The sequence below is a fragment of the Artibeus jamaicensis genome, unplaced genomic scaffold (assembly GCF_021234435.1).
Source record: "Artibeus jamaicensis isolate MK-2021 breed Jamaican fruit bat unplaced genomic scaffold, CSHL_Jam_final scaffold_286, whole genome shotgun sequence".
Classification (NCBI taxonomy): domain Eukaryota; kingdom Metazoa; phylum Chordata; class Mammalia; order Chiroptera; family Phyllostomidae; genus Artibeus; species Artibeus jamaicensis.
The window spans coordinates 3,517,112-3,542,244 of record NW_026522034.1 but is presented as its reverse complement, the minus strand read 5'-3'; the positions used below and the strand labels follow the sequence as shown (position 1 = coordinate 3,542,244).

The following is a 25,133-nucleotide window of genomic DNA, read 5'->3' as shown; positions in this document are numbered from 1 at the left end:
CCTGCACTCACATGGAAATGAGTTTGGATTTTCTGAGCACACCAGCTGGCTGCAGGGAGGCAGCCCAGAAGGCTGCTGGCTGGGGAAGGGGGAGAAGAGAGAAAAAGGGAGGGGCGGGAGCCCCGCCAAGATGAAAATTGCACCTTCTCACAGCAGAGCAATGATGGGGCGCTGAGTGCTCCCCACAGTTCATCGCAGCTCTGCCACTCACCCACCTTAGGAAGAAGCTGTGAGCTCAGAGGGAGCCCTGTGCACTCAGGCCAGCCTACCCTGGAGAACCACAGCCTTCAAGGTCCGAACCACTGAGCCGGCCATTGGCGAGGTACCTGGCGTACACACGTAGACCTGTGTGCCCCCGAGAGGTCCTGTCCGACTTCCAGGCCAACACTTTCACCCTTTCTTTCACGGGCTGGGGGCAGTGGATCCGAGGCCCTGAGAGGGGACAGGGACTACCGCGGGTCAGAGAGGACCGCAAGTCTGTCTTGCCCGGGTCCACCGGGGTTCTCCCTTGGAAGTGGCCGGGAGCAGGTGGCGAAGGTTCCCGGAGCAGTGGGCGCTGCGCCCCCCTGGGGTAGCCCGGAGGCAAGAGAGGCTGAGAGGGGCGGGGGAGGGGCGGGGTGGGGTCATGCGTTTGACTCCGCCTCTTGCTGGTATCAGCCTGTGCTCTGGTGCTGGCTCAGTCCGGGCAGCTCTGCTCGCCGTCCTCGTTCCGGGACCGCGGGATGACACCGCCTCTGCCCGGATGCACCGCCCTCGGCGTCCTGCCCTCCCGCGTCCCCGGCCGGCCGCCTCGGCCCCGGTTCCCGCTGAGGCTGCTGCTACTGCTGCTGCTCTGGGCGGCCGCCGGCACCCACGGCCACCCGAGGAGCGGACCCCGAGTCTCTGCTGTGTGGAAAGGTGGGTGGCGCCCCGCAGAGGGCAGAGCGCGGGTCCGCGGGTTGGGTGCGGAGTGTGTGGCACCGGCTGTGTCTGCGCGCTGCGGTCCCGGGCTGTCCTGGCGGGGAGCGTGCAGGTCTGGGTGAGTGTGAGTGTGAGTGTGCGTGTGCGTGCTGACACACTGGAGGGCAGGAGAGCTGCGGGGAGCTGGCGGGGGGTGGGGGGCTGCTGGAGCCCCGGCTAAGTCGCTGCTAGTGCGCCCACAACTGGGAGCCGCAGTGCCGGGGCACAGGGGAGGGAGCGGGCCCCTTTCTCCCCCCAGAGGAGCTCTTCGTCCTCCAGTGCTGAGCCACTGGTCAAGACCCTTTCTCCCGCTGAGACCTCCACCCACGTCCCCTTTCCTGAGCTGCGGGCTGGGCTCCTCTATGGCACGGGACCGGGCTGGGCCAGAGTGGGGGGCGGGGGGAGGTGGGGACCCCTTGCTGCCGCTGCTGCGCTCCGGCTGTGGGAACAAAGACCCTGCTGCCTGCCCCCGCCCCGTCCCGGCCCAGAGCACAGCCGGTAAAGGGTGGGCACCCTGTGGTGAGCTGGGACTCGGTAGGGTGCGGAAGCTTGGGGCACCTGGGCGCTACCTCTGCAATGCCGGCACTTGCACCTGCCGCTCCCCCCCACCCCACCACGTCCGCACGTGGCAGTTGTCAGCAGGAATAGGTGCCAGCGTGGGGGGCACTGCCTGTTGGGCGGGGCGCGGCCGTTGGAACCCCCCAGGTGGCGGATCTGGGGCGGGGGTGCAGCTTTGAGGTTGCGGTAGATATGTGAGCCTGAAGGACCAGAGAGTCTCCCTCAGGGGTGACTGAAGTTGAAGCCCATACACAATGGGCCAGAAAGCCGTCTAGGTGGGGTTTGAGGCTTTATGCCCTGAGGGACTGAGCTCCCCTCCCCTGCATTGCCCGTAAATGCTTCCGGCCCCCAGGACAGTGGGTTCTGTCCCCAAATTAGACGGATCTGCGAGTCCCTGTGGTGGTGGTGGGCTCAGGGTGGGGGCTGGGGGGACCTGCGGGTCTGGGCCTGCCTGGGCCCTTTGATGCCTGAGGCGGTTTGCAGGGATTGCCAGGGCCTGAGCATTATCTGGGGCAGGTATTCTTAGCAGAGAAGGGGGGTGGGGGGTGCGGGAAGTCACACAAAACCAGTAGCCCAAACTGCAGCTGCAGCGGAGAGATTGTGACTTGCCCAAGGTCACTGGGCACCTGTGAGCTCACAGTGCAGAGGCTGCCTCTGATCTGGCACAGAACCTGTGCTACCACTGGGTTAGGGAGGGGGAAAGGATTTAGGCAACTCTTTAGCCACGAAGGACGGACTGGGCGGCTAACTCTTTGTTATTCAGCCTGAGGTATTCCAGGTGGGAGTGCAGCAGGGCAGCTGGATGTTTGGTTGGCCGTCTCCTCAGGGAGGACACCCCGTCCTAGGCTTCCTCTGCCTTCCCAGAATCTTTGCCTTGCAGCAGACCCCTTGGCTGCCCTGGACAGCCCAGCACGTGGGCCCTCTGAAGGGGGCCAAAGGACCATATCTGAGTGTCCTCGAATCTCCCCTGCACCAAACCCCTTGCATTTGGCACTGCTCGCCCCCATCCCCAAGTCTTCCCAAGACCTTTCCCCTTTCTTAGCACTTACTATGCGCTTCCTCAACACTTAGTCTCTCTGCCCTGAGGCTATTTGAAGGTGCTTTGTGTTATTTTGCCCACTTTCCAAGTCTCCCAGTGCAGCTCCACCTCTTTCCCCTGCATGCAGTTCACTCACTGCAATAGCCACATGGGCTGTGCCCTCTGCCTGGCAGTGCAGTAATGGCCTCTGCTGTCCCAGGGCAGCCTGTGGTCTTCCTCATCAGTGCCAGGTGCCCCACTGGCCAGACAGACGCTGCCATCCGCCTGTCCCCCAGGACCACCAGCTGGCGATGGTATGCCTGGCTGACAGCTGCCTTCTCTTTCCTCTGGGGTGACACGTGGCCAGGAATGGGCTTGGGCAGGGAAACCCAGGAGTGGGATGAGAGGAGAACCCTCCTGGCCTTACAGCAGAATGGGCCTCCTTCCTATGTACCAGTGGTTGGGGGGCTGGGGGGCTGGGGGTAGCTTTGCAGAACAACCAGATCAAGGATAATGGTGGTTCTGGAGCCACTCCTCTATGAGGCATAGGTTGGGGTTTTACTTTAAGTCAAGACAGATATGGGGACTGGAATAGGTGTGGGGGTGGTTCTTCTTTGTCATTTATTTTCTGCTTCTTGGACCACTTCACCTCAGGGAAAGATTAGGTCAGGGGGTTCTGGGAGGATCCCGGCCTGCACTTGTCTGGGGAGGTTGGGACCTCCAGCATGTGCGTGCGTGTGTGTGTGTGTGTACGTGTACATATATGTATATACACACACATTTATTTAGTTATTTACTTATTCATTTTTTAAGTTTTATTTTATCGAGAGACCTCCAGCATGTGGAGTCCCGGCTCAGCAGCTCTGGGCGGAGAGAGAGATGTGCTGGCACTAACCTGCTGGGTGCCCTTGACCTCCACGCCCTCAGAGTTCACCAGAGCAGGAAGGGCTCTGGAGGTTGTTCCCTGAGGGCTGTCACTGACACTTGGGCCACTCAAACATAGGACTGTTTGGGCCTGACCTCCCTGCAAGAAGGGGCTGAAGAGGGGTGTGCTGCAGTTGAGGCAGGAGGCCGGCGTGCCTGAGGAAGCTCTGCACCCCTTTCCCCTTCCATCCCGGCTGGAGGAGATGGAGAAGCGTGGAAGGTCCTGGCCCCCAAGGTCAGAGACCAGCCAGCCTGTTGCCAAGGAGGAACAGCTCAGTCTCCAGTCTGCACCTGCCCGGCTGGTTCTGCCTCTCCCTTGTCCGGTTAAACAACAGGATGTTGTTGTTGACTTGGAGGCTGCTGGGGGAGCTATTATGGGGCTAGTCCCCAGGGCAGGGGTTTGTGTGACCTCCTCCAGGGGGTGAAGTCACAGCTGGGGCTCCCCAAGCATCAGCATTTCCAGTGGAAATCCTGGTCCCCTTGAGGCACGACCAACCCGTTGCTCAGATGCTTACCCTGTAGGACAGGTAACAAAATTAGCATTTTATAGATGAGGAAAAAGAGGGTTAGAAAGGTCATCTACTTAGAAAATGAACTCAAGTCTTAGGATGTGAATGCAGGTTTCCTGGCCCATGTTCTTTTTTACTGGGCTGGCTGCTTCCTACTTCCAAAAGGTGAAATTAATTCAGAGATGTCCCAGAGACAGCTGTGACTCTTAGTTGATTATCTGCTTAAGTTATTAGCGGATAATCCTTTAGAGCATTAATGCTGATGTAGCTCCATTTTCTCCCATCTTCTGCCTGGAGGTCTCTTTTTTTTAATGATTGATATTTAGAGAGAGAGAAAAAGGAGAAAGAGAAACATTGATTTGTGGTTCCACTTATTGATGCCCTCATTGGTTGGTTCTTATATGTGCCCTGATGGGGGATGGAACCGCAACCTTGGCAAATCTGGACAATGCTCTAACCAACTGAGCTATCCAGCTAGGGCTTAGAGATTTATTTCAGAAACAAATGGACTTTTAATTGGGAGGTAAATACAAGCTTTTAGACACGAAGAGAAACTGTTTTGTGACAGCATTTTAGATAGTGTATCCTTATGTATTCTTCCAAAAGGAATCACATTTCTGTTTTTCCCCTTTGCATTTTATTTATTTTTAAATGCACATTACTTTTTATTGTATTTTTTTCTCATTACCATTTACCCCCACCCCGTACCCTCTCGCTCTTGCATCTCCACCCTCCAGGAGGCACTGGATCTCCCACTGGATCGGCACCTGTAGGAGGCGAATCTGTCAAACCCGCCTCCCATCTCTTTGGTGGTTCTCTGTGGACAGAATCACAAACCCTCTGCAGAGCTCCTCAGCCTGCTGTTTCAGCAGGGGTGGGTCCCCCGGGCTCGGGCACAGCAAGACTAGCTGGTCCTTCAGAGCACCTCAGTTTATTCCTCCACGCACTTACACGTAGTCTCTCCTAAGCTTGGACTCCCACTCTCCCTAGTACACATCAGCTCTCCGTTAAATACCCTCTCAAATGATCTCTCCTGGCGGACAGCCCTTTGTCCTCGCTGTCCCTGTTAGTGATGGCTTCAGCCATTACTGTTCCTAGTGCTCTACCTGGGGTCCGCACCTCTGCGGAGGGCCTCAGCATGGTATTTGGTAATTGGTTGGTTTTTGTTTGAACTAGTCTTGTTTCTCTTGCTGTCCTAAGAGTTCCTTAATGTCAGGGACTGTTATTTGTTACATACTTGTGCCTTGCCCCAAAGCAGGCATGGAGTAAACGCTTAGTGTGAGTTTGCTGAGTGAATGAATTAGGTAATTTGCTGAAGGTGAATACTTTCCAGGAGAGACACTCCTCACAATTAGCAGTGTAGGTGAGGATGCGGTTCCACCTGGAGCCACAGGGGGGCATGTGCCTCGGGGCAGTACACAGCCTGCACCATGGGTGGCAAGTAGCCGTTCTGGGTGAGGCAATCACACTTTTAAAAGTGTGACCTAGGGTGAACTTCTTCCCTGCTCCCCGTTCTTTTTTAAAAAATTATTTAATTATTGTTCGAGTACAGTTTTCTTTTACTCCCATCCCAGCCCACCCCCCCAGTGCTTCCCACCTCCCTCCCATTCGCCCCCCCCCCGCCTTAGTGTTTGTCCATGTGTGCTTTATACTTATTCCTGTGAATCCTTCCTCTTTTCCCCTGAAATTCTCTCCCCTCTCCCCTCTGTTCCCTGTCAGCCTGTTCTGTATTTCAGTGTCTTTGGTTATATTTTGCTTGCTTGTTTGTTTTGTTGTTTAGCTTCCTGTTAAAGGTGAGATCATATGGTATTTGTCTTTCACCACCTGGCTTATTTCATTCAGCATAATGCTCTCCAGTTCCATCCATGCTTTGCAAAAGGTAGTAGCTCCTTCTTTCTTTCTGCTGCATAGAATTCCATTGTGTAAATGTACCATAGTTTTTTGATCCATTCATTTACTGATGGGCATCTAGGTCGCTTCCAACTCTTGGCTGTTGTAAATTGTGCTGCCGTGAACATTGGTGTGCACAGGTTCTTTTGGATTGGTATTCTAGGTTCTTAGGATATACTCCTAACAGTGGAATTGCTGGGTCAAAAGGCATATTCATTTTTTGTTTTCTTAGAAAATTCCATACTGTCTTTCATACTGGCTGTACCAGTCTGCAATCCCACTAACAGTGAACTAGGGTCCCCTTTTCCCCACAACCTCTCCAACATTTGTTGTTTGTTGCTTTGTTTATGATGGTCATTCTTACTGGTGTAAAGTGGTATCTCATCGTGGTTTTAATTTGAATCTCTCTGATAGCTAGCGATATTGAGCATCTTTTCATGTGTCTCTGGATCCTCTGTATGTCCTCCTTGGAGAAGTGTCTGTTCAAGTCCTTTACCCATTTTTTAATTGGGTTGCTTGTCTTCTTAGAGTGGAGTCGTGTGAGTTCTTTGTATATTTTGGAGGTTACCTCTTTGTCTGAGGTATCATTGGCAAATATGTTTTCCCAAACAGTTGGTTCTCTTTTTATCTTAATACTGTTTTATTTAGCCATGCAGAAGCTTTTTATTTTGATAAGATCCCATTTGTTTATTCTTTCCTTTATGTCCCTTGCTCTGGGGGACATATCAGTAAGAAAGTTGCTGTATGAAATATCTGAAATTTTCCTGCCAATGTTCTCCTCTAGGACTTTAATGGTGTCATGGCTTATATGTGTGTCTTTTATCCACCTTGAATTTATTTTGGGGTATGGTGTAAGTTGGTGCTCAAGTTTCGTTTTTTTGCATGTAGCTGTCCAGTTATCCCAGCACCATTTGTTGAAGAGGCTATTTTTACTCCATTTTGTGTTACTGCCCCCTTTGTCAAATATTAATTGACTGTAGAGAGTTGGGTTGATTTCTGGGCTCTCTGTTCTGTTCCATTGGTCTATGTGCCTGTTTTTATGCCAGTACCAGGCTGTTTTGATTACAGTGGCCTTGTAATACAGTTTGATATCAGGTATTGTGATCCCTCCTACTTTGTTCTTCTTTCTCAAAATTGCAGCTGCTATTCGAGGTCGTTTATGGTTCCATATAAATTTTCGAAGTGTTTGTTCTATGTCTGTGAAATATGCCATTGGTACTTTAATAGGTATTGCATTGAATCTGTAAATTGCTTTGGGTAGTATGGACATTTTGATGATGTTAATTCTTCCAATCCATGAACGTGGTATATGTTCCCATTTGTTTATGTCTTCCTTGATTTCTTTCTTCAATGTTGTATAGTTTTCTGTATACAGGTCTTTTACCTCCTTGGTTAGGTTTATTCTCAGATATTTTATTTTTCTTTTTGCTGTATCGAATGGGATTTTTTTTCTTGATTTCTGCTTCTGCTGATTCACTGTTAGTATACAAAAATGCCTTTGATTTCTGGATATTGACTTTGTATCCCGCTGTTTTGTCAAATTTTGTATATTATCTTGCTCCTACCTGCTCCTCGTTCTTTAACCCATATTTCCTCGCCTGTGAAATGAGCTGATATCCTAGGTAGGAGAGCAACTAAATAAAACTAAGACAACTGCTAAACTTTCACATATATATCAAAACTCCCAAAAATGAAAAGTCAAAAAGGAACTTTGAGTCCTAGTGAGACACTTGATATCGAGCTTGTGATGAAAGTTTAAGAGCCCTAGAACAGTGTGTTTTCTTGGTTCCTCTTGTATTTTATTAATTTAAAATAATATTAAAAATAATTCCGTATGTCTGTGGGTCTCAGTAGAGCCCTGTGTTCCCCCAAAGAGGCTGTCTCAGCTCCGTAGTGTCGGTTTCCATCTGGTGATAGTGGTACGACCTCTCCTGGTAGCGGCCTCACAGAATGAACATGATCACAGCCAGAGGGTCCACGTGTGGGGTCTCCACTGGGCCTCAGTCTTGGAATTTGGCTGAACTGCCTGCCCCTGCCCCTCACCTGGATTTCTTCCCTGGGAAATGCACTCCTGTCTCTGTAGGAGAGCTGATAAGCGAAGCTGATACAGCTGTAAACTTCCCCATATCTATGACTGTGAAATGATAATTGTATGGAGGCTAGAAAGGACTCTTGGGACCAGAGAAACCTTTGTTATTGGCTTGTAATAAGAGCTGTTATTTCGGGAACTTTAGAATTATAGGTGGGAGAAGGACTAGAGATTGAAGGTTCACTGTGATATTGCCTGTCAGGAGCCAGCCAGCAACTGTCCCTTGACAAGGTCAGGACGGTTGAGATGCATCTGCAAGGCAGAGGCAACTGTGGCTGGATTTCCTGTCTATCTCTTCTTACAAGTTTGTTTTGGTGATCAGAAGGTGGTGGGATTGTTAGACACTTGTATTTCAGGTTCATTGATTAACATAATTCCAACGAAGTTGTACAAAATAATTCCTTGACCAGAGAACAAAATTCCCTTTAATGAAAATAGCCCCTGAATGTCTAAAAGTTGTTGGAGTAACAGCCCCTCCTTTACCTTGAATAAGAATATATATCAATTAGACAGGCAAAGAAATAAAAAAAGGGTGGTTGACTATTACAAACTAAACACGTATAAACAGTTACTAGAGAGTCAGTTTATAGTACACAGAGAAACATTTTAGACAGAAAAGGGTAGATAGCTAAGTTAGACATCACAAAGGCCTTATAATAAATTTCCTAGTACCTCTACTCAATCTAGTGTATCCTTTTGCCCCATGACAAATTCTGAGAAATTTTAATATACATTAAGATATTCAAATTCTGTACATACAGCTATTTCTAATTGTCTGATTTATAGCTCTCCTGGTCAAAATATTCTTTGTTTATTATAACTAAATCTATGGGAACTTTCGTACTTTTCCTGGTTCCCTTTGTATTGATTTTTTCTGCTTAACCGATCATGCTATACTGCAAATGTTAATCACTACCGAAAATGAAAATGTAAAAACCTGCTTGTACTTGCAATAAACAGAACAGAGCTTCACTGTCCTTTGAGGCGTGTTGTCGTCTGTTACCCATTGCCAATGCCTTACCCACCTTCGGGAATTCCTGGACCCTGCTGCGGCTGGTCCGCGGCAATTGCCTTTAAAAAAAATTGTTTGTTTCCCCTCCACTCAGCCATGATCTCAGAGAAGAAAGAGGTTCATCTGATTCCTGGGGCTGTTGTTTCGTTGTGGTGGTGGATGTGCAGGCACTTAGAGGGAGCAAGTATCTAAGCAGAGTGAGGGGACCTGCTGAGTGGATTGAGCTCAGCCCTCCCTGTTTGTCCTGCAGGTCTTTAAGATGCTGAGCAATAAAGAGTCTCTGGATCAGATCATCGTGGCCACCCCAGGCCTGAGCAGTGACCCCATTGCTCTCGGTAAGTACAGAGCTGAACTTGAGGAAGTAGCAGTCATTGGAGGAACAGAAACCAGAGGAGGGCAGTCGCAACCCGAAGGGACCCTGACCATGTTCTGAAGAACCACTGGTCTTGTGGCGGGGAGGGGAGAACCCGGACGCGTTCGCCTACCCAGCCCTCTAAGGGCTGTCGGCCCCACAGCCTCATTAACATCATAAATGGAACTGTGAGGATGTCAGACGAGGGCAGCGGTTAGCCCAAACCACAGCTACCAGGGAAGACTTCGTGCACAGCGTCATGGGTCAGGGAAGAACCCAGAGATAATGGGGAAAGAGGAGGCTGGCGTGTTGGCACCCAGTACGCGACTGAACAGCAGGGTGAGGTGGCGAGCAGGGGACAAGATGCAGAGCACTCTGTGGTGCTGCTGGGTGCTTTGTTTCTCCTGCTTCTTACGTGGGGTGCTTTGTGGTCCTGTGCCCCTGCTGAGCCCGTTGCTCTGAGGCCTAACACCTCTTCCCCCTCCTGGATCTGGCAGGGTTTCAGTGTCTGAGGTGAGTCCTATTCTCCTTAGGGGTTCTCCAGGACAAGGACCTTTTCTCTGTCTTTGCTGACCCCAACATGCTGGATACGTAAGTACACCCATCTTGTTAAAGAGCACCCCATCTCTCCTCATCCAGTCTGGCCAGAGCCTGATTGTTGCCCCGCATTGGGCTCTCGGAGCCCAGGCCCTGGCTACCCCCGAGGCTGCCTTCTAAGTGTGTCAGGAGGTGAGAAAGAGCAGGTGCTATGAGGGAACGCCAAGCCCAAGGGCAGGAACACGTGTTGCTGTGGAGGTGAAGCAGGGTCTGAGGGAGGCGGCCTCGTGGGCTGGGCTCAGCGTAGCTGTCATTCAGTAGCTCTGAAGGATCGTTTAAAGGATGTGAAGCCAGGGAATGAGGCAGGTGTGTAGGTCCCTGTTGTTTTGGAGCTAGATGGGACAGCAGAGGTTCTGTCTCTTACTTTGCAAGTGAAGAAAAAAGCTCCTCCACCTGCCCCCAATGGAAGGTGGGGGACCTGGGAAGCAGTGGTAGATCCCTGAGCGCCCGGGCCGTCTTGTCCTGTTGTGCCGAGGGGAGGTGAAGCACTTACAGTGGATGCCGAGGCCTTGGCACTGTTGCCAGGGGCAGAGCAGAGGGGGTGGAGCCTATGGAAGGAGGTGCTGAGACTGAGGGATTTAAGGGCAGGCACAGGGGCTTGACATTTCTAGGGCCACCCAGACTTTTGTCATGGCAGGGGTAGTTTTCTTTCTTATTGCCCCTTGGCTTTCTTGCTGGCCCTGTTCCAGGTTGGTACCTGCTCACCCGGCCCTAGTCAATGCCATTGTCCTGGTTTTGCACTCGGTGGCAGGCAGCACACCACTCCCGGGGGCTGACTCCTCCTCCCGGAGCACGCCCTCCAGCTCGTACAGGGACATGCCAGGTGAGTCCCGGGAGAGTGTCGTGTGGGCCCCTCAGGGGCCGGCAGTGGCCCAGGAAAATGCTTTAGTCAGCAGCTATGTATAGCGCTGGCAGAGGGTGTTCCTTGGGAACTCTCGGTTTGAGTCAGGGAGTGCATCTGTCCTGTAATTTTCCAAGAGGAGAGATGGAAGTATGAATTTGGAGAGTATCTGAGCTGAGATTCTGGAGCTACGCCTGTGCCTTCCTGTTCTCCCTCCTGAAATCTGTTCTGCCTCCTCCAGGTGGCTTCCTCTTTGAAGGGCTCTCTGATGATGAGGATGACTTTCACCCAGTAAGTGGCCTGGCTGCCTGCCCTCTGGGGAATGTGGTCCCAGGAAGAGCTGCATCCCAGGGATGTGCAGCCCAAGCTGTGAGGTGGTCATAGGCCCTTTGGTGGCCAAGTCTCTGTCACACCATTGCTCTCTGACCCTGGCAGCTTGGGGGGTCTCCCTGAGAACTGTACGTGGAACGGGGGTGGTGTCATCGGGGAGTGTCACAGGGCCACTTTCCTGATCCTGGGTGTCTCCCTTCTCCAGAGGGCCAGGTCCACGCCCTCTAGCAGCACCCCCAGCTCCCGCCCAGCCTCCCTGGGGTACAGTGGAGCTGCTGGACCCCGGCCCATCACCCAGAGTGAGCTGGCCACTGCCCTGGCCCTGGCCAGCACTCCAGAGAGCAGCTCGCACACGCCAACTCCTGGCACCCAGGTATGGAGAGGGGAGGGTCTGGGCCCCCAGGGGAGAAGCTGCCCAGCGGTGGGATGGGTTTGCCCTTGCTGACCCTGTCGTCTGGTTTGAGCTGAAGTCTGCCTGAGTCCTCCCGGGTTTCTCACTGTGAGACCTTCCTCTCCCTTGCCCTTAGGGCTCAAAAGTCCAAGGCACAGCACAGTCTCGATTGATTCCTCCTGCAGAGTAGTTCAGGAGAAACCTTCCCTCACATTAAGTGTGCTTCCCCATCCCTGGCAGGGCCCAGCCTTCAGTGGCTTAGGGATTTCTAGTGATAGTCTCTCCAGCTTCCAGTGCTAGGGTCCTAGGCTAGGTCCAGGGCTGGATTCCATTTCCCCAAAGTGGAAGAGAATGGAGCCTTCAGGTCCCTCTGTGTGGCTGTCCCATGCAGGCCCCTGTTGGGAGGCGGTATTTGGGCAGGCCAGGGGCACCGCGGGGCTGAGGTGGCAGCAGTGGGTGTGTGCTGGGAGAGGGAGACGGCTCTGAGGGTGGCCCTCACCACGGGTTTGTCTCGCCAGGGCCATTCCTCTGGGACCTCACCCATGTCCTCTGGGGTCCAGTCAGGGACGCCCATCACCAATGACCTCTTCAGCCAAGCCCTACAGCATGCCCTGCAGGCCTCTGGGCAGCCCAGCCTTCAGGTCAGTCTTCCCCACGCCTGCTGCCCCTGCACCTTTCCTGGTTACTCTGGGTCCCGAGCTTTGCTCTCTGGAGGGCCTTCCCACTTGGCATGCTTCACTCCAGGGACAGCAGGAGCGGGGCAGTGTAACAGGAGGAAGCTCTCTGTGAGGAACCTTGTCCCTGTGACTTCCACTCCTGCACCCAGTGACGGTGGCCCGCCTCCACTGACCACCTGGCCTGGATACTTGCGGCAGTTTGGGTCCATTCATTCATCCCATGGGTGCTGTCTGAGCACCGAGCATGTAAATACTGAGCTTGGGCCTGGGTCAGGCTCCTGGGCTAGAGATGAGTCGTCCTCATTCCTACCAGAGGGCCATCAGGCAGTTGGTTACTGAAGTTGGGGAGCAACAGGGCTAGAAGCCCAGGCCAGGATTGAGGTGAGAGTGTAGGTCCGGCAAAACTTCTAAAGAAGGGGTGGCTAAGCTGATTGTCAAAGAATGAGTTAGAGGTCAGCCAGGCAGGGAAGGGTTGTTTGGGGTGGAGGGATGGTGTCCAGGCATGTGTGGAGGGACATGTGACATGCCGAGAGGCTCGAGGCTCAAGGCGGTGTCCTCGTGGAGAAGGTCCTGAGATGTGGAGCCAGAGAGAAAGCGAGCAGGTGCCTGCCTGCATGTGAGGAGCAGAGGGCCCGGGCAGGGTGGTCACTAGGGAGCGGTGCAGGGTTAAGCAGGAAGGACACTAGCTGCTCTGCCTCGCGCACGCTCACCTTAGGGGCCAAGCAGAAGGCCCCCGGGACCGGGTCTTACTGCCTGTGTCCACGCACAGCCGGCTGCCTCCCCGTTTCCTTTGCTGCTCACAGGCAGCAGGGGGCTGTGGGTCATTTCTGGCACTTGCCAGGGTCAGTGAGCGAGGAAGTAGTAGAGACCGGGTTTGAGCCTGTGGGGCTTTGTCTGCCCCAGGTGGCCCGAGTGGACAGTGAGGGGTTGGGAGCGGGACCTTGGGCAGCTTGTGTTTTTGGTTTCTTCATCGCAGCTTGACACCCGCTCACCTTGGTCTCCAGCTCAGGGAGCTCTTGGTGGTTCCCCCAGGCCTGTAAATGGAGCCAGAGTTGTTTTGCGGTTTTCTCAAAAGGCCTCCTCCCCTGCCCCTCCTGCCTGCCCCTCCCGCCTGCAGGAATTTACGTTCCTCCCCCACTGCCCTCTCCTTTCCACTGGGCGAGCACAGCATTTTCCCTGAGTTGTGCACTTACCTACTTCATGAGATAGAGAGATTGAGGAAGCTTTGAAAGTACTGAAAGAAAATATGGCTTAATTGCTTTAAACCCTTACAGTTGAGAGGGCTTTTCATAACTGAAAGTGAAAATGCAGGAGCCATTGTATAAAGAGTCATATATTTGGAGCTTGTAAAAGTGACGATTTGTGCATAGCGATGGAAAACAAATAAGAAACCAACACCAGGCAAAGTCTGAGCGCTAACCGCAAAAACGACTCAGTAAAAGGGGGGAGGCCGTGGACTGGCTACCCACGGAACCTGCAGCACAGACGGCCGCACCAGGCGCTTCCTCAGGGTCCTAGCTCTCAGAATCTGTCCTGGAGACGTGGGCGTGAGGAGAGTGACACTGGTGCTGGGCCGGTCACTGCAGTGCTGTTCCAGTGGCGAAGGGTCACGGTGCCCTTCAGGACGTCCGCGGTGTTAAAGCATGTTATGGTTATTCAAACGTTCTTTAAGTCCCGGCATAGAGAGATGTGCAGGACACACTGGGAGCGTTAAAAAGCAGAAGAGGGAAAAACAAACAAAAAGCAGAGGAGGGGTAAACATACGAAGAGGAATATGAGGAAAGCGTAAGTGTAGGAATATGTGCTTGTGTTCTCAGAACAGAACTGGTCGTCCAGGACGGGGCTGAGGGACACGCTAAGAAACAAAACAATGAGAAATTTTATCCTCCTCACCCTTTTTGCATATGTGTGTGCCTGTGTGTGTGCATGTCTGTTTATATGTATAGTAGGAAAAAGAAAGTAATCTTTTGAACTTTAGACATTGGGTAACTTGTGCTTTTTTCTTTGATCCTTATGTTAGAATTTCTTTTTTTTTAATTGGATAAACTTTTCATTTGTCCTTAAACCCTGAGTCTCTCTTACAGTCTCACTGGAAATCCTGTGTTGTGTGGAACTTCAAGTCAGAGTTTGCAGAAGGAGCCCACCCTTTCCCCGCCCCTCACAGCATAGACCTGATGGGTCTCCATGGGATGGCACCTAACAGCTTTTCTCTGGTCCTGTCTTTCTGCAGAGCCAGTGGCAGCCTCAGCTGCAGCAGCTGCGAGACATGGGCATTCACGATGATGAGCTGAGCCTGCGGGCCCTTCAGGCCACTGGCGGGGACATCCAAGCAGCTCTGGAGCTCATCTTTGCTGGAGGAGCTCCATGACCCCCCCCCCGCCCCCCTGCTCCTCCTGAACCCCCAGCAAACTGCCAAGGTGGCTGCCCATGGGAGGCACTCCTGGAGGTGCCCCATGTCTCCTTTCCCCAATACACCTGATGGTTGACCTTGGCTTTGTCCAGTGCTTGGCCTTTCTGGTTGATCCGCGCTGGTGGTGGCAGGGGGGCAAGCATGGTGTGTGGGTCTTGGTGCTCTGATACCAGGGAGCACGGCTGGCCCTGCTGCCGGGCCCTGGCTGGAGTTTTAGTCCCATGTTGTAGGATATGATTTATATGGGTCTGTTTCTTCCCTTGGACCCTGAAGTAAAAATGGACAATGGAGATATTACTACGTTGTAATTTCTGGCTGAAGATTTGCTTTGCAGGTGTTTTAGGGCCTATTTTACATAAGGCATTATTCCTGGAGCTGTGAAAATTTTGAGAATGAATCATATATAAAATGATTATCATCAGGAAGAGAGAAGGTATGTCCATGCATGAATTTTTTCATGAATAATTTCTTAAAGGTTTTATTCATTTATTTTCAGACAGAGTGGAAGGAAGGAGAAAGAGAGAGAGAGAAACATCAGTGTGTGGTTGATTCCCATGTGCCCCCAACCAGGGACCTGGCCCACAACCCAGGCATGTGCCCTGACTGGGAACCGAACCAGCAACCCCTTGGTTTGCAGGCACATGCTCAACCCACTGGGCTACACCAGCCAGGGCTCATGAATAATTTTAGTACCTGATCAAAGAGGAAATACAGCTGTTTCTGTGACCTCAGAGAGCCCTGTAGTTCTCTTAGTTATTGTATGTGTTCCACTGTGTTGTCATTAGTTTCCTTTTTCATTCTCCCGCACTGTGGTAGATTGTGTTGATGGCCCAATTCATCATCCTCTCTGTGTCCAGACCCTTCCCCATGTAACTGCAGTGCCTGCCCACCACGAGTGGAGTAGCCCACCCACCCATCCCTAGCTGCCACTATGTGACTTGCTTTGGCCAACAGAATGTTAGCATTAATGATGGAAGCAGAGACTGGAAATGGACTTGGACATTGGCGCACCCGTTGTGCACCTCTGCTGTCATAATGAGAGTGCTCCTGAGCTAGCTTTTAGAGAAAGACAGACACCTGTGGCAGAGCTGAGTCTCCTGAACCTCCCTAGCCGAAGCCAGCCTAGGTTATCTGTCAAACATGGGAGTGGCACAGCCAGGAAAAAGTGTACAAATTTTATTGTACTACTTGGTGAGTTTTCACAAAGGGAGCACATCTATATAATCACCACCCAGATAAAAAGCTAGAAGAACATTAATAACACTCCAGAAGTCCCTTGTATGCCCCTTCCCAGTCACTCATTACCCACCACTCTGAGGAAACTGCTGTCTTGACCTCTAACACCATAGTTAGTTGTTGTCTGCTCTTATATGTCTAAATAGAATCATACCATACACACTCTTTTGTGTCTGGTTTTTTTCATTAAAGACTATACTAATGAGAGTCTTTTAGGATGTTGTGAATAGCAGTAGTTCATTTTTATTGCTTTATAGTATAGAATACAATGGATGTAACTCAGTGTACTTACTAATTCTATGTTGGTGTACATTTGGGTTATTTCCCACTTAGAACTATTGAAAATAATGACACAATGAATATTATATTTCATGAACATATGTATGTACTTTCTTTTGTATATATTGTTAGGGGTTGAACTGCCAGGATATAGGATATGTTCAGCTTAATACATATTGTGAAACAGACTTCCCAAATAGCTGTACGAATATACGCTCCCAACAGAAATGTGTAACAGTCCTACTTTCTCCACATCCTTGCGAACAGTTGGTTTTGTCAGTGTTTTTAATTTGTTCTGATAGGTGTGTAGTAGCCTCTTATTTTTTTTAATATTTTATTTATTTATCTTTAGAGGGGAAGGGAAGGAGAGAGGGAGAGAAACATCAATGTATGGTTGCCTTTTGTGCGTCCCCTCCTGGGAACTGGCCTGCAGGGAACTGGTCCGCAACCCTGGTATGTGCCCTGACTGGGAATCGAACCGCGATTGTCTGGTTCGCAGGCCCGCGCTCAATCCACTGAGCTACACCAGCCAGGGCTAGCCTCTTATTTTTAATGTACATATTTCTTATAACTAATGAGGACGAATGCATTTTTTCATAATTGAGATTTTATTGATTGTTTTAGGCTAAGTACACAGACATTTTAATTTGTACACAATTCTTAGTATACATACCAAGAACCTAAAGAGTCATGTTAGTTGTGATTCTTTTCTAAACAGTTATTACAGTGGATTTCCAGCTTAAATATGAGAGGCTAATTTTCCTTATTAGAGTATAAAATATCAATATCTTCAAGTGCTGAATCACTGTTACATCAAAATCCCACTAGTTCACAATTTTTTAACAGATTTTAATTATTTATTTTTAGAGAGAGGGGGAGGGAAGGAGAAAGAGGGAGAGAAACATCCATGTGTGGTTGCCTCTCCCGTGGCCCCTACTAGGGACCTGGCCCACAATCCAGGCGTGTGCCCTGACAGGAATGGAACCAGTGACTTTGGTTCACAGGCTGGTGCTCAGTCCACTGAACCAGCCAGAGCTACATTTTTATATTTAATAGTGATGCAGGTATTTTGGGGTTCTGGGACCCAAGGGTCCACTGTGGGTTCTTAATTTCAAGCAAAAAAGAATTAAAATTTGAGCCAGCATAGACTTTAAAGTGGAACACACCAAGGCACATCATAATTAAATTACCCAAGATTAAAATGAAGGAGAGAATTCTAGAAGCAGCGAGAGATAAGGGAACAGTCACCTACAAAGGACTTCCCATCAGACTGTCAGCTGATTTCTAAAAAGAGATGTTACAGGCAAGAAGGGGCTGGAAAGAAGTATTCCAAGTCATGAAATGCAAGGACCTACATCCAAGATTGCTCTATCCAGCTAAGCTTTCATTTAGAATGGAAGGGCAGATAAAGTGCTTCCCAGATAAGGTCAAGTTCAAGGAGTTCATCATCACCAAGCCCTTATTATATGAAATGTTAAAGGGACTTATCTAAGAAAAAGAAGATAAAAAAGATGAACAGTGAAAGGACAGCAAAGTCACAGTTATTAACAACCACACCTAAAACAAAAGCAAACTAAGTGGACAGCTAAAACAGGAGCAGAACCATAGAAATGAAGATCTCAAGGAGGGTTAGCAACAGGGGAGTGGGAGGAGGAGAAGAGGGGAGAAGGTGCAGAGAATAAGTAGCATAGACGGTGGGGAGAAAATAGACGGGGACGGCAAGAGTAGTGTGGGAAATGTAGAAGCTAAAGAACTTATGACACATGAACATGAACTAAAGGGGGGGAATGTGGGTGGAAGGGGGTGTGCAGGGTGAAGGGAAGTAAAGGGGGGAAATGGGACAACTGTAATGGCATAATCAATAAAATATAAAAATAAATAAATAAAAATTGGGGGGGGAGAATTAAAATTTGAGCCAGCATAGACTTTAAAGTGATAGTGAGTGTCTTAGAGAGACAGTGAGATAGAAAGTGGGCTCCTTCACAGGCAGAGAAGCCCCCTTCTGCACAATATGGTCCCTTTGTTGATGTTCATTTATCTAGTCTGGAGACTGTACTCAATAATGGAGAAAAATATTCAGAATATTTTTGGGGAAGAGGGTGGAGATTTCTCAGAGAAGCTCTGTAAGCCATTTTGTGGGCTTGTGTGGGCTTTCCCTTCCATTTATGGGGGTGTGAGGTGTTTCATTTAGCATGCTGGGATATTACAATGAGTGTATAGTAAAGTTAGGGTTTCCTGTTCAGTGAGATTAGTCACTGTGTTGGATGGAGCTGGTCACTGCTGGTTTTGAGCTGTAAGTCCATTGGGGGTGGTCCAGTTGCCTTATTGACAGTTCCTGTATCTTTTTTCAGTTGCAGCTTTTTCACCACACACCCTATCTCACTAGGGGCAAATTTGGGAACTAACATTTTCCTAGGAAAATATCTATTTAATTTAGCTTTTCAAATATGTTTGTCTAGATTTTTGAGAAGTAGTATCCTAATATTTAAAATTTTTTCTTCTATTTAAGTGATTATTTCCTCCTAATCATTTATCTTACATGTTTATTCATTTACATTTTTGTTCTTCATTAGATTAGCTATGATTGTCAATTGATTTATATGTTTCTTTTTTTAAAGTACATTTTATTGATTATGCTATTACAGTTGTCCCATTCTTTTCTCCTTTTTACCCCATCCACCCTGCATTGCAGTCCCTACAGCACTCACCTCTCTTAGTTCATGTCCATGGGTTACACATATAAGTTCTTTGGGTTCTCCATTTCCTATGCTATCCTTAAACTCCCCCTGTCTATTTTGTACCCTCCATTTATGCTTCTTATTCCCTGTACCTATTCCCCCATTTTCCCTACTCCTCCTTCCCACTGATAACCCTCCATGTGATCTCCATCTCTGTGATTCTGTGTCTGTACTAGCTGTACTAGCTGTTTGCTTAGTTTTTTGTTTTGGGGGGGGTTGGGTTTTTGTTTTTTGTGGGTTTTTTGGTATTTTAGGGTCAGTTGTTGATAGTTGTGAGCTTATTGTCATTTTACTGTTCTTTTTTCTTTTTTAAGATTTTATTATCTTTAGAGGGGAAGGGAAGGAGAGAGGAAGAGAAATATCAATGTGTGGTTGCCTCTCATGCGTCCCCCTGCTGGGAACTGGCCTGCAACCCAGGCATGTGCCCTGACTGGGCATCAAACCATGGCTGTTTGGTTTGCAGGCCTGTGCTCAATTCACTGACTACACCAGCCAGGGCTGTTCTTTTTCTTAGATAAGTCCCTTTCACCTTTCATATAAGGGGCTTGGTGATGATGAACTCCTTCGATTTCACCTTATCTGGGAAGCATGTTATCTGCCCTTCGGTTGCAAATGATAGCTTTGCTGGATAGAGTAGTCCTAGATGAAGGTCCTTGACTTTCATGACTTTGAATACATCTTTCCAGCCCCTTCTTGCTTGTGAGGTTTCTTTTGAGAAATCAGCTGATAGACTTATGGGAAGTTCTTTGTAGGTAACTCTCCTTCTCTCTTGATGCTTTTAAGATTCTCTTTATCTTTAATCTTGGCCAGTGTAATTATGATGTGCCTTGGTGTATGCTTCCTTAAGTCCAACTTCTTTGGGACTCTCTGAGCTTCCTGAACTTCCTAGAAGTTTATTTTCTTCACCAGATTGGGGAAGGTTTTTTTTTTTTCCAAATAAATTTACAATTTTTTGCTCTACCTCCTCTCCTTTTGGCACCCCTATGATTCGGATGTTGGAACATTTAAAGTTGTTCCTGAGGTTCCTAAGCCTCCCCTCATTTATTTTTAATTCTTGTTTCTTCATTTTGTTCTGATTGAATGTTTATTTCTTTCTTCTGCTCCCAATCATTGATTTGAGTCCCAATTTTCTTCCCTTCACTATTGGTTCTACATATATTTTTCTCTACTTCACTTTGCATAGCCTTCACTTCTTCCTCTATTTTGTTACCATACTCAGTAATTTCTGTGAACATCCTGATAAGCAGTGTTTTGAACTCTACATCTGATAGGTTAGCTAGCTGTTCATCATTTAGTTCTATTTTTGGAGCTTTGATCTGTTCTTTCATTTGAGCCATATTTCTTTGTCTCTATGCACCTGTTACATTTTAAGGAGTGGAGCCTTAGGTATTGGCCAGGGTGGGGCAACCCACTTTAGGGCTTTGTGGCACCATATGTGGGAAAGGGGTCAGAGAGGGAACAATGCCGCTTGCTCAGCTCTCGCCCCACTTTCTTGAATTCAGCCCTTCTGGTGCTGATTGCCAGGTGCATGGGTTTGTGTAGTTCTAGGACCCAATGGGTCTCTCCAGTGGACACTCCTGTGAGGCTGGGAGTTTCTCCCACTGCCACAACTCCCACAGGTTTTACAGCCAGAGGTTTCGAGGCTTTATTTCTCCCCACTGGCACCCTGAGTTGCACAGTCTGTCCTGTTCCCCAGTTGTTATTCCTGGTTTATCTGCACCTGAATGTGGGACTGCCCAGTCCACCAGCTGGTGCCTTTCTATGTGTCCTCTCTGTCCTGACTACCCATCTCCACCCTTTGTACCCATCTGGATAAATGTTTCTTCCTTATCTCCTTGATTGACAGATTTCCATACAGTTCGACCTGGCAGTTCTGGCTGTTTTTTGTGTTTAAATTGGTTGTTGTCCTTCTTTTGGTTGTGTGAGGAAGCAAAGCATATCTACCTATGCCTACATCTTGGGCAGAAATCTGATTGATTTTTTTTCCTAAGAACCAGCCCTTAAGCCCTGGCTGGTGTAGCTCAGTGGATTGAGCACGGGCCTGCGAACCACACGATCGCGGTTCGATTCCCAGTCAGGGCACATGCCTGGGTTGCAGGCCGGTTCCCTGCAGGCCAGTTCCCAGCAGGGGACGCACAAAAGGCAACCATACATTGATGTTTCTCTCCCTCTCTCCTTCCCCCCTTCCCCTCTAAAGATAAATAAATAATAAAATATTTAAAAAAAAAAGAACCAGCCCTTAGATCTATATATACTATTTAGATATTTTTCTGTTTCCTCACTTATTAATTCCCTCTTATATCTTTATTAGTTCTTTTATTCTGCTTTCTTTTGGTTTACTTTGCTTTTTTTTTTTTTGCTTTTCAATTGATGTTTAATTTTATTAATACAAGTATTTAATGTAATACATGTTCTTCTGCTTTTGTAGTATCTCATAGATTTGGATAAGCTGTGTTTTCACTGTTGTTCTTTTATGAAAATCTGCAATTTTGGTTTGTATTACCTTATTGGGCAAGAGTTGTTTAATAGAGAGTTTAAAAATTTCTAGGTGGAAGGATCTTTTTGCTTTTAATTTTGTTACTAACACAATTTTATTACATTGTAATCAGAGGTTGTTTCTTATATTATGGCTATTTTTTTTTTAATTATTGAGATTTTCTTTGTGATCTAACATATCAGTTTTCAGGAATGGAGCCCATGCGCAGCTCCACCAGGTACCAGGCATGACGTCAGGGTTTCTCCTCCCGGGATAGGACCCTCTCCTCCTAGGGGCAGCTCTAGCAGATGTTGGGTGTTTGATCCCCTTTAGGACCAGGCTGAATTCCTCTTTTCCACAAAACATCCCCATCCCCAACCCCTCAGTTCAGAAGATTAGCTCTGTAGCTGGATCTGCAGCTGTCAGTTGTCAGATATTTATCTCTCCATTTACCTATAAATTAAAGTTTGAGGCATTTTTCTATCTCTTAGGATGCTATAGGTGAGGGCTGGGTGATTTAATTTACTTTCATGTTGATCTGTGTGGCAGGGAAAGATTATGCAGAGAGTTAGGCATCTGCCTTTATTCTATAAGAATCATGAAGTTTTGTGCTTTATTTTTTTAATCATATCTACTTTTCCTTGCTGCTTTTTCTTCATTCCTGCCTTTCATTAGCTTAATCAAATTTCTCCTTTGCCCTTCCCTTCTGATGAACATCAAAGTTTCAGATTTACTTGTTTTTTTTGTTTTTTTGTTTTTACTTAGAAACCAGAAAAGTGTAGCATGCACATTTAGCTTAACAAAGGTCTAAAGTTATGCAGTATTGCCCTGGCTGGTGTGGCTCAGTGGATTAAGTGCTGGCCTGTGAACTGAAAGGTTGCTGGTTTGATTCCTGGTCAGGGCACATTCCTGGGCTGTGTGTTCAATATCTGGTTGGGGCAAATTTGAGAAGGCAACTGATCAATGTTTCTCTTTCACATCAAAGTTTCTCTCTTTCTCTTTCTTCCTTCTCTCTATAAAAGCAATGAAATGGGAGACCCAAGATGACAGAGGAGTAAATGGAAGCTACATTTCCTCCTCCTATGAACAAATTGCAATTAAATTAAAGAAAAATCATCCGGAATAACCAACTGAACACTAGCTGCATGAAAGCCTTATAACCAAGGAAACATGGAAGAGACCATTTGGTAGGGAGCATGGAGGAGGTGGAGGAAGGTTGGCTGGGCTCACAGCTAAAATTTCAGAGAGATTTTTCAGTGGCCAGGGCCTTCCCCCTGAGGAGTGTAGAGTCTAAACCCCAATCTGGGCTCCCCAGCCAAGAGCACCAGAACCAGGAAAGGAACCCAAATAACATCAGGCTATGAAAAGCAGCAGGGTTTCTATCTGTTAGGGAGATATGGATAGAGATGCAGAGAGCCTCTTAAAGGAGCAACAAACAAAAGCTCATTTGCAGCCACTTATCCTGGGCCCTGGCAGAGGGAGAGCAGAGTGGACTACAGGTGTTCGAGAGGAGTGGTGGCTCTGGGGAGAGAACTAAGGAACAGCTGCCAGAATCCCTGTGCTGAGTCAGTGCCCATGCTGCAGAAGCTGTCTTTCTGAGACAGAGCACTCCCCTCCAAATGGCCTCAGCCTGAGGGGAAGCAATAGCCCCACCTATAGGATTTACACTGTCCCATCCTGTGGACTAAAGACAGGCTGCTGAGTACAGCTTGAAGTGATATCACTGATTTAAGTTTCAGAACTAAGGGAGATCTCTGAGAGCTATGACATTTCAATTGACCCTCCCTGGGGCCCACTGCTGTTAAAAGCTGACCTTGGTGCACAGCATAGTTCACTGCATATACCCAGACCCAGCAAAGGAAGCCACAAGCTGTGGATCAAATGATAGCTCCAGACAGGTTGCCGAGGGCCAATCATGCAGCATTTGACCAAGTAGAGTCTCTGCACCTAATACATAGAACCAAATACACAGAAGCAGGCAAAATGAGAAGACAAAGAAACACCCCAAATGAAAGAATGAGAGAATTCTTCAGAAGAACTAGATGCAATGGAGGCAAACAGTTTATTAGATAGAGACTTAGAGTAATGACTGTAAAGATACTCAACAGCAAGAAAAAAAAACCCACAGAAACCATAAAAAAAGAAGGACCAGTCAGAAACAAAGATGCAATATCTGAAACAAATAATACACGGAAGGAAAAAACAGTAGGTTAGCTGAAGCAGAGAATCTAATCAGTCATTTGGAAGATACTGTAGATAAAAACACCCACGCAGAGCCCTGGCTGGTGTGGTTCAGTGAATTGAGCACCAGTCTGTGAACCAAATGGCTGCCGCTTTGATTCCCGGTCAGAGCACATGCCTGGGTTGTAGGCCAGGTCCCTGATGTAATGGGGGGCACATGAGAGGCAACCACACATTGATGTTTCCCTCCCTGTTTCTCCCTCCCTTCCCCTCTCTCTAAAAATAGATAAGTAAAATTTTAAAAGAAAAACACACAAGCAGAGTAGCAAAAAGGAAAACAAAAATTTTTAAATGAAGAGAGCTTAAGAAACATTTTGGACAATATGAAGCATAACAACAACCACATCAAGGGAATACCAGAATGAGAACCTATTTCAAGAAATAACGACCAAAATCTGTGAAGAAAAAAGACACAAGTCCACTTCTGGTCAAGATGGCAAACTAGGTAAACACAGATCACCTGTTTGCACAACCACATCAAAATTACAACTATAATATAGAACAGTTATCACTCAGAACCATCAGAAATTGAGTTGAATGGAAGTCTGACAACTACGGAATTAAAGAACCACATCCATCCACACTGGCAGGAGGGGCACAGATGTGGAAGAGGCTGGTCCCTGACCCACATGAGGTGGATAAAAATTCAGGAGGGATATTTCAAGAGTGAGGAGTCCCAGATCCACACCAGGTCTCCAAGCCCAGGGTTCCAGTGCCAGGAAGATGAGTTCCCAAAACTTCTGGCTGCAAAAACAAGTAGGGATTGAGTTGGTGGAAGAAACTTCTGGAGCACCATGCAGTTCCTCTTAAAGAATCCACACATGGACTCACCTACTGAGACTCACTCCCTCTAAGCTCCAGCACCAGTAGCATAAAGGGAGAAACTGAAGTGTCTGGCATCAAGGCAAGCAAAGGCCATTGTCCCTTTTATAAACCCTTCCCTCATACAGCCGGCAAGCTGGTGCCATATCTGAGACTCTATCAATCTGGCTAACACTGTTTGATGCTCATGCTTCACAACTTCCTAAATCCTATCAAATAAGCAACAGCTGGCCTCAGTGAGCCCCAGGCCCAGCACTAGCAGCAGCCACCAGCCTAGGTTCACGCCTTGGCTCTGCCTGGGAATCTCCAAACCCAGCACAATTAGTAGCCATCTCAGACTGCATTACAGCTCAGACAAGGTGGCCCAGGCAAAACAAAAGTGGGAGCTGACCTTGCCTTGCACCACCCTGGACCCCAGAGCCTGTGCAGCCAGTGGACAGCTTCTGACCACATTGGAGCACCTCCACCCTGCCCTCGCACAGCTGATCCTCCACGGAGGGCCGAGGCTGGTGGTAAGTGGTCACAGCTAATCCTTACAGCTAACTGGCCTGGGTAAATCCCTCCCATTGACCTGCCAAAAGCAATTAAGACTCAACAACAAGAAGAGGGTATACTCAGCCCACACAAAGTATGCACCTTCACTACCCAGCTTTTGTGATAGGGGAGACTGTGCCACTGGACCCTACAGGACACTTACTACATAAGGCCATGCTATCAAGACAGGGAGTCAAAGCAGCTCTACCTAATACATAGTGACAAACACAGGGAGGCTGCCAAAATGAGGAGATGAAGATACATGGCCTT

The 25,133-nt window shown here is 48.4% G+C and overlaps 1 protein-coding gene across 1 annotated transcript; it reads left to right on the top strand.

The window, feature by feature from the left end:
- Positions 1-663: 663 nt before the first annotated feature.
- Positions 664-14,618, top strand: LOC128626100 (ubiquitin-like protein 7). The gene is made up of 8 exons (XM_053656777.1): positions 664-897; positions 9,190-9,274; positions 9,825-9,882; positions 10,578-10,711; positions 10,971-11,020; positions 11,265-11,432; positions 11,969-12,091; positions 14,358-14,618. The coding sequence occupies exons 2-8, from the start codon at positions 9,199-9,201 to the stop codon at positions 14,493-14,495; spliced, it is 747 nt and encodes a 248-aa protein (XP_053512752.1). The 5' UTR covers positions 664-897; positions 9,190-9,198; the 3' UTR covers positions 14,496-14,618.
- The last annotated feature ends 10,515 nt before the right edge of the window (positions 14,619-25,133 follow it).

Excerpts from the sequence above, each read along its gene's own strand:
- LOC128626100 (XM_053656777.1), top strand. The coding sequence starts at position 9,199 with ATGCTGAGCAATAAAGAGTCTCTGGATCAGATCATCGTGGCCACCCCA. Across the intron at positions 9,883-10,577 it reads GACCCCAACATGCTGGATAC|GTTGGTACCTGCTCACCCGG; the intron begins GTAAGTACACCC and ends GCCCTGTTCCAG. Across the intron at positions 11,021-11,264 it reads ATGAGGATGACTTTCACCCA|AGGGCCAGGTCCACGCCCTC; the intron begins GTAAGTGGCCTG and ends TCCCTTCTCCAG.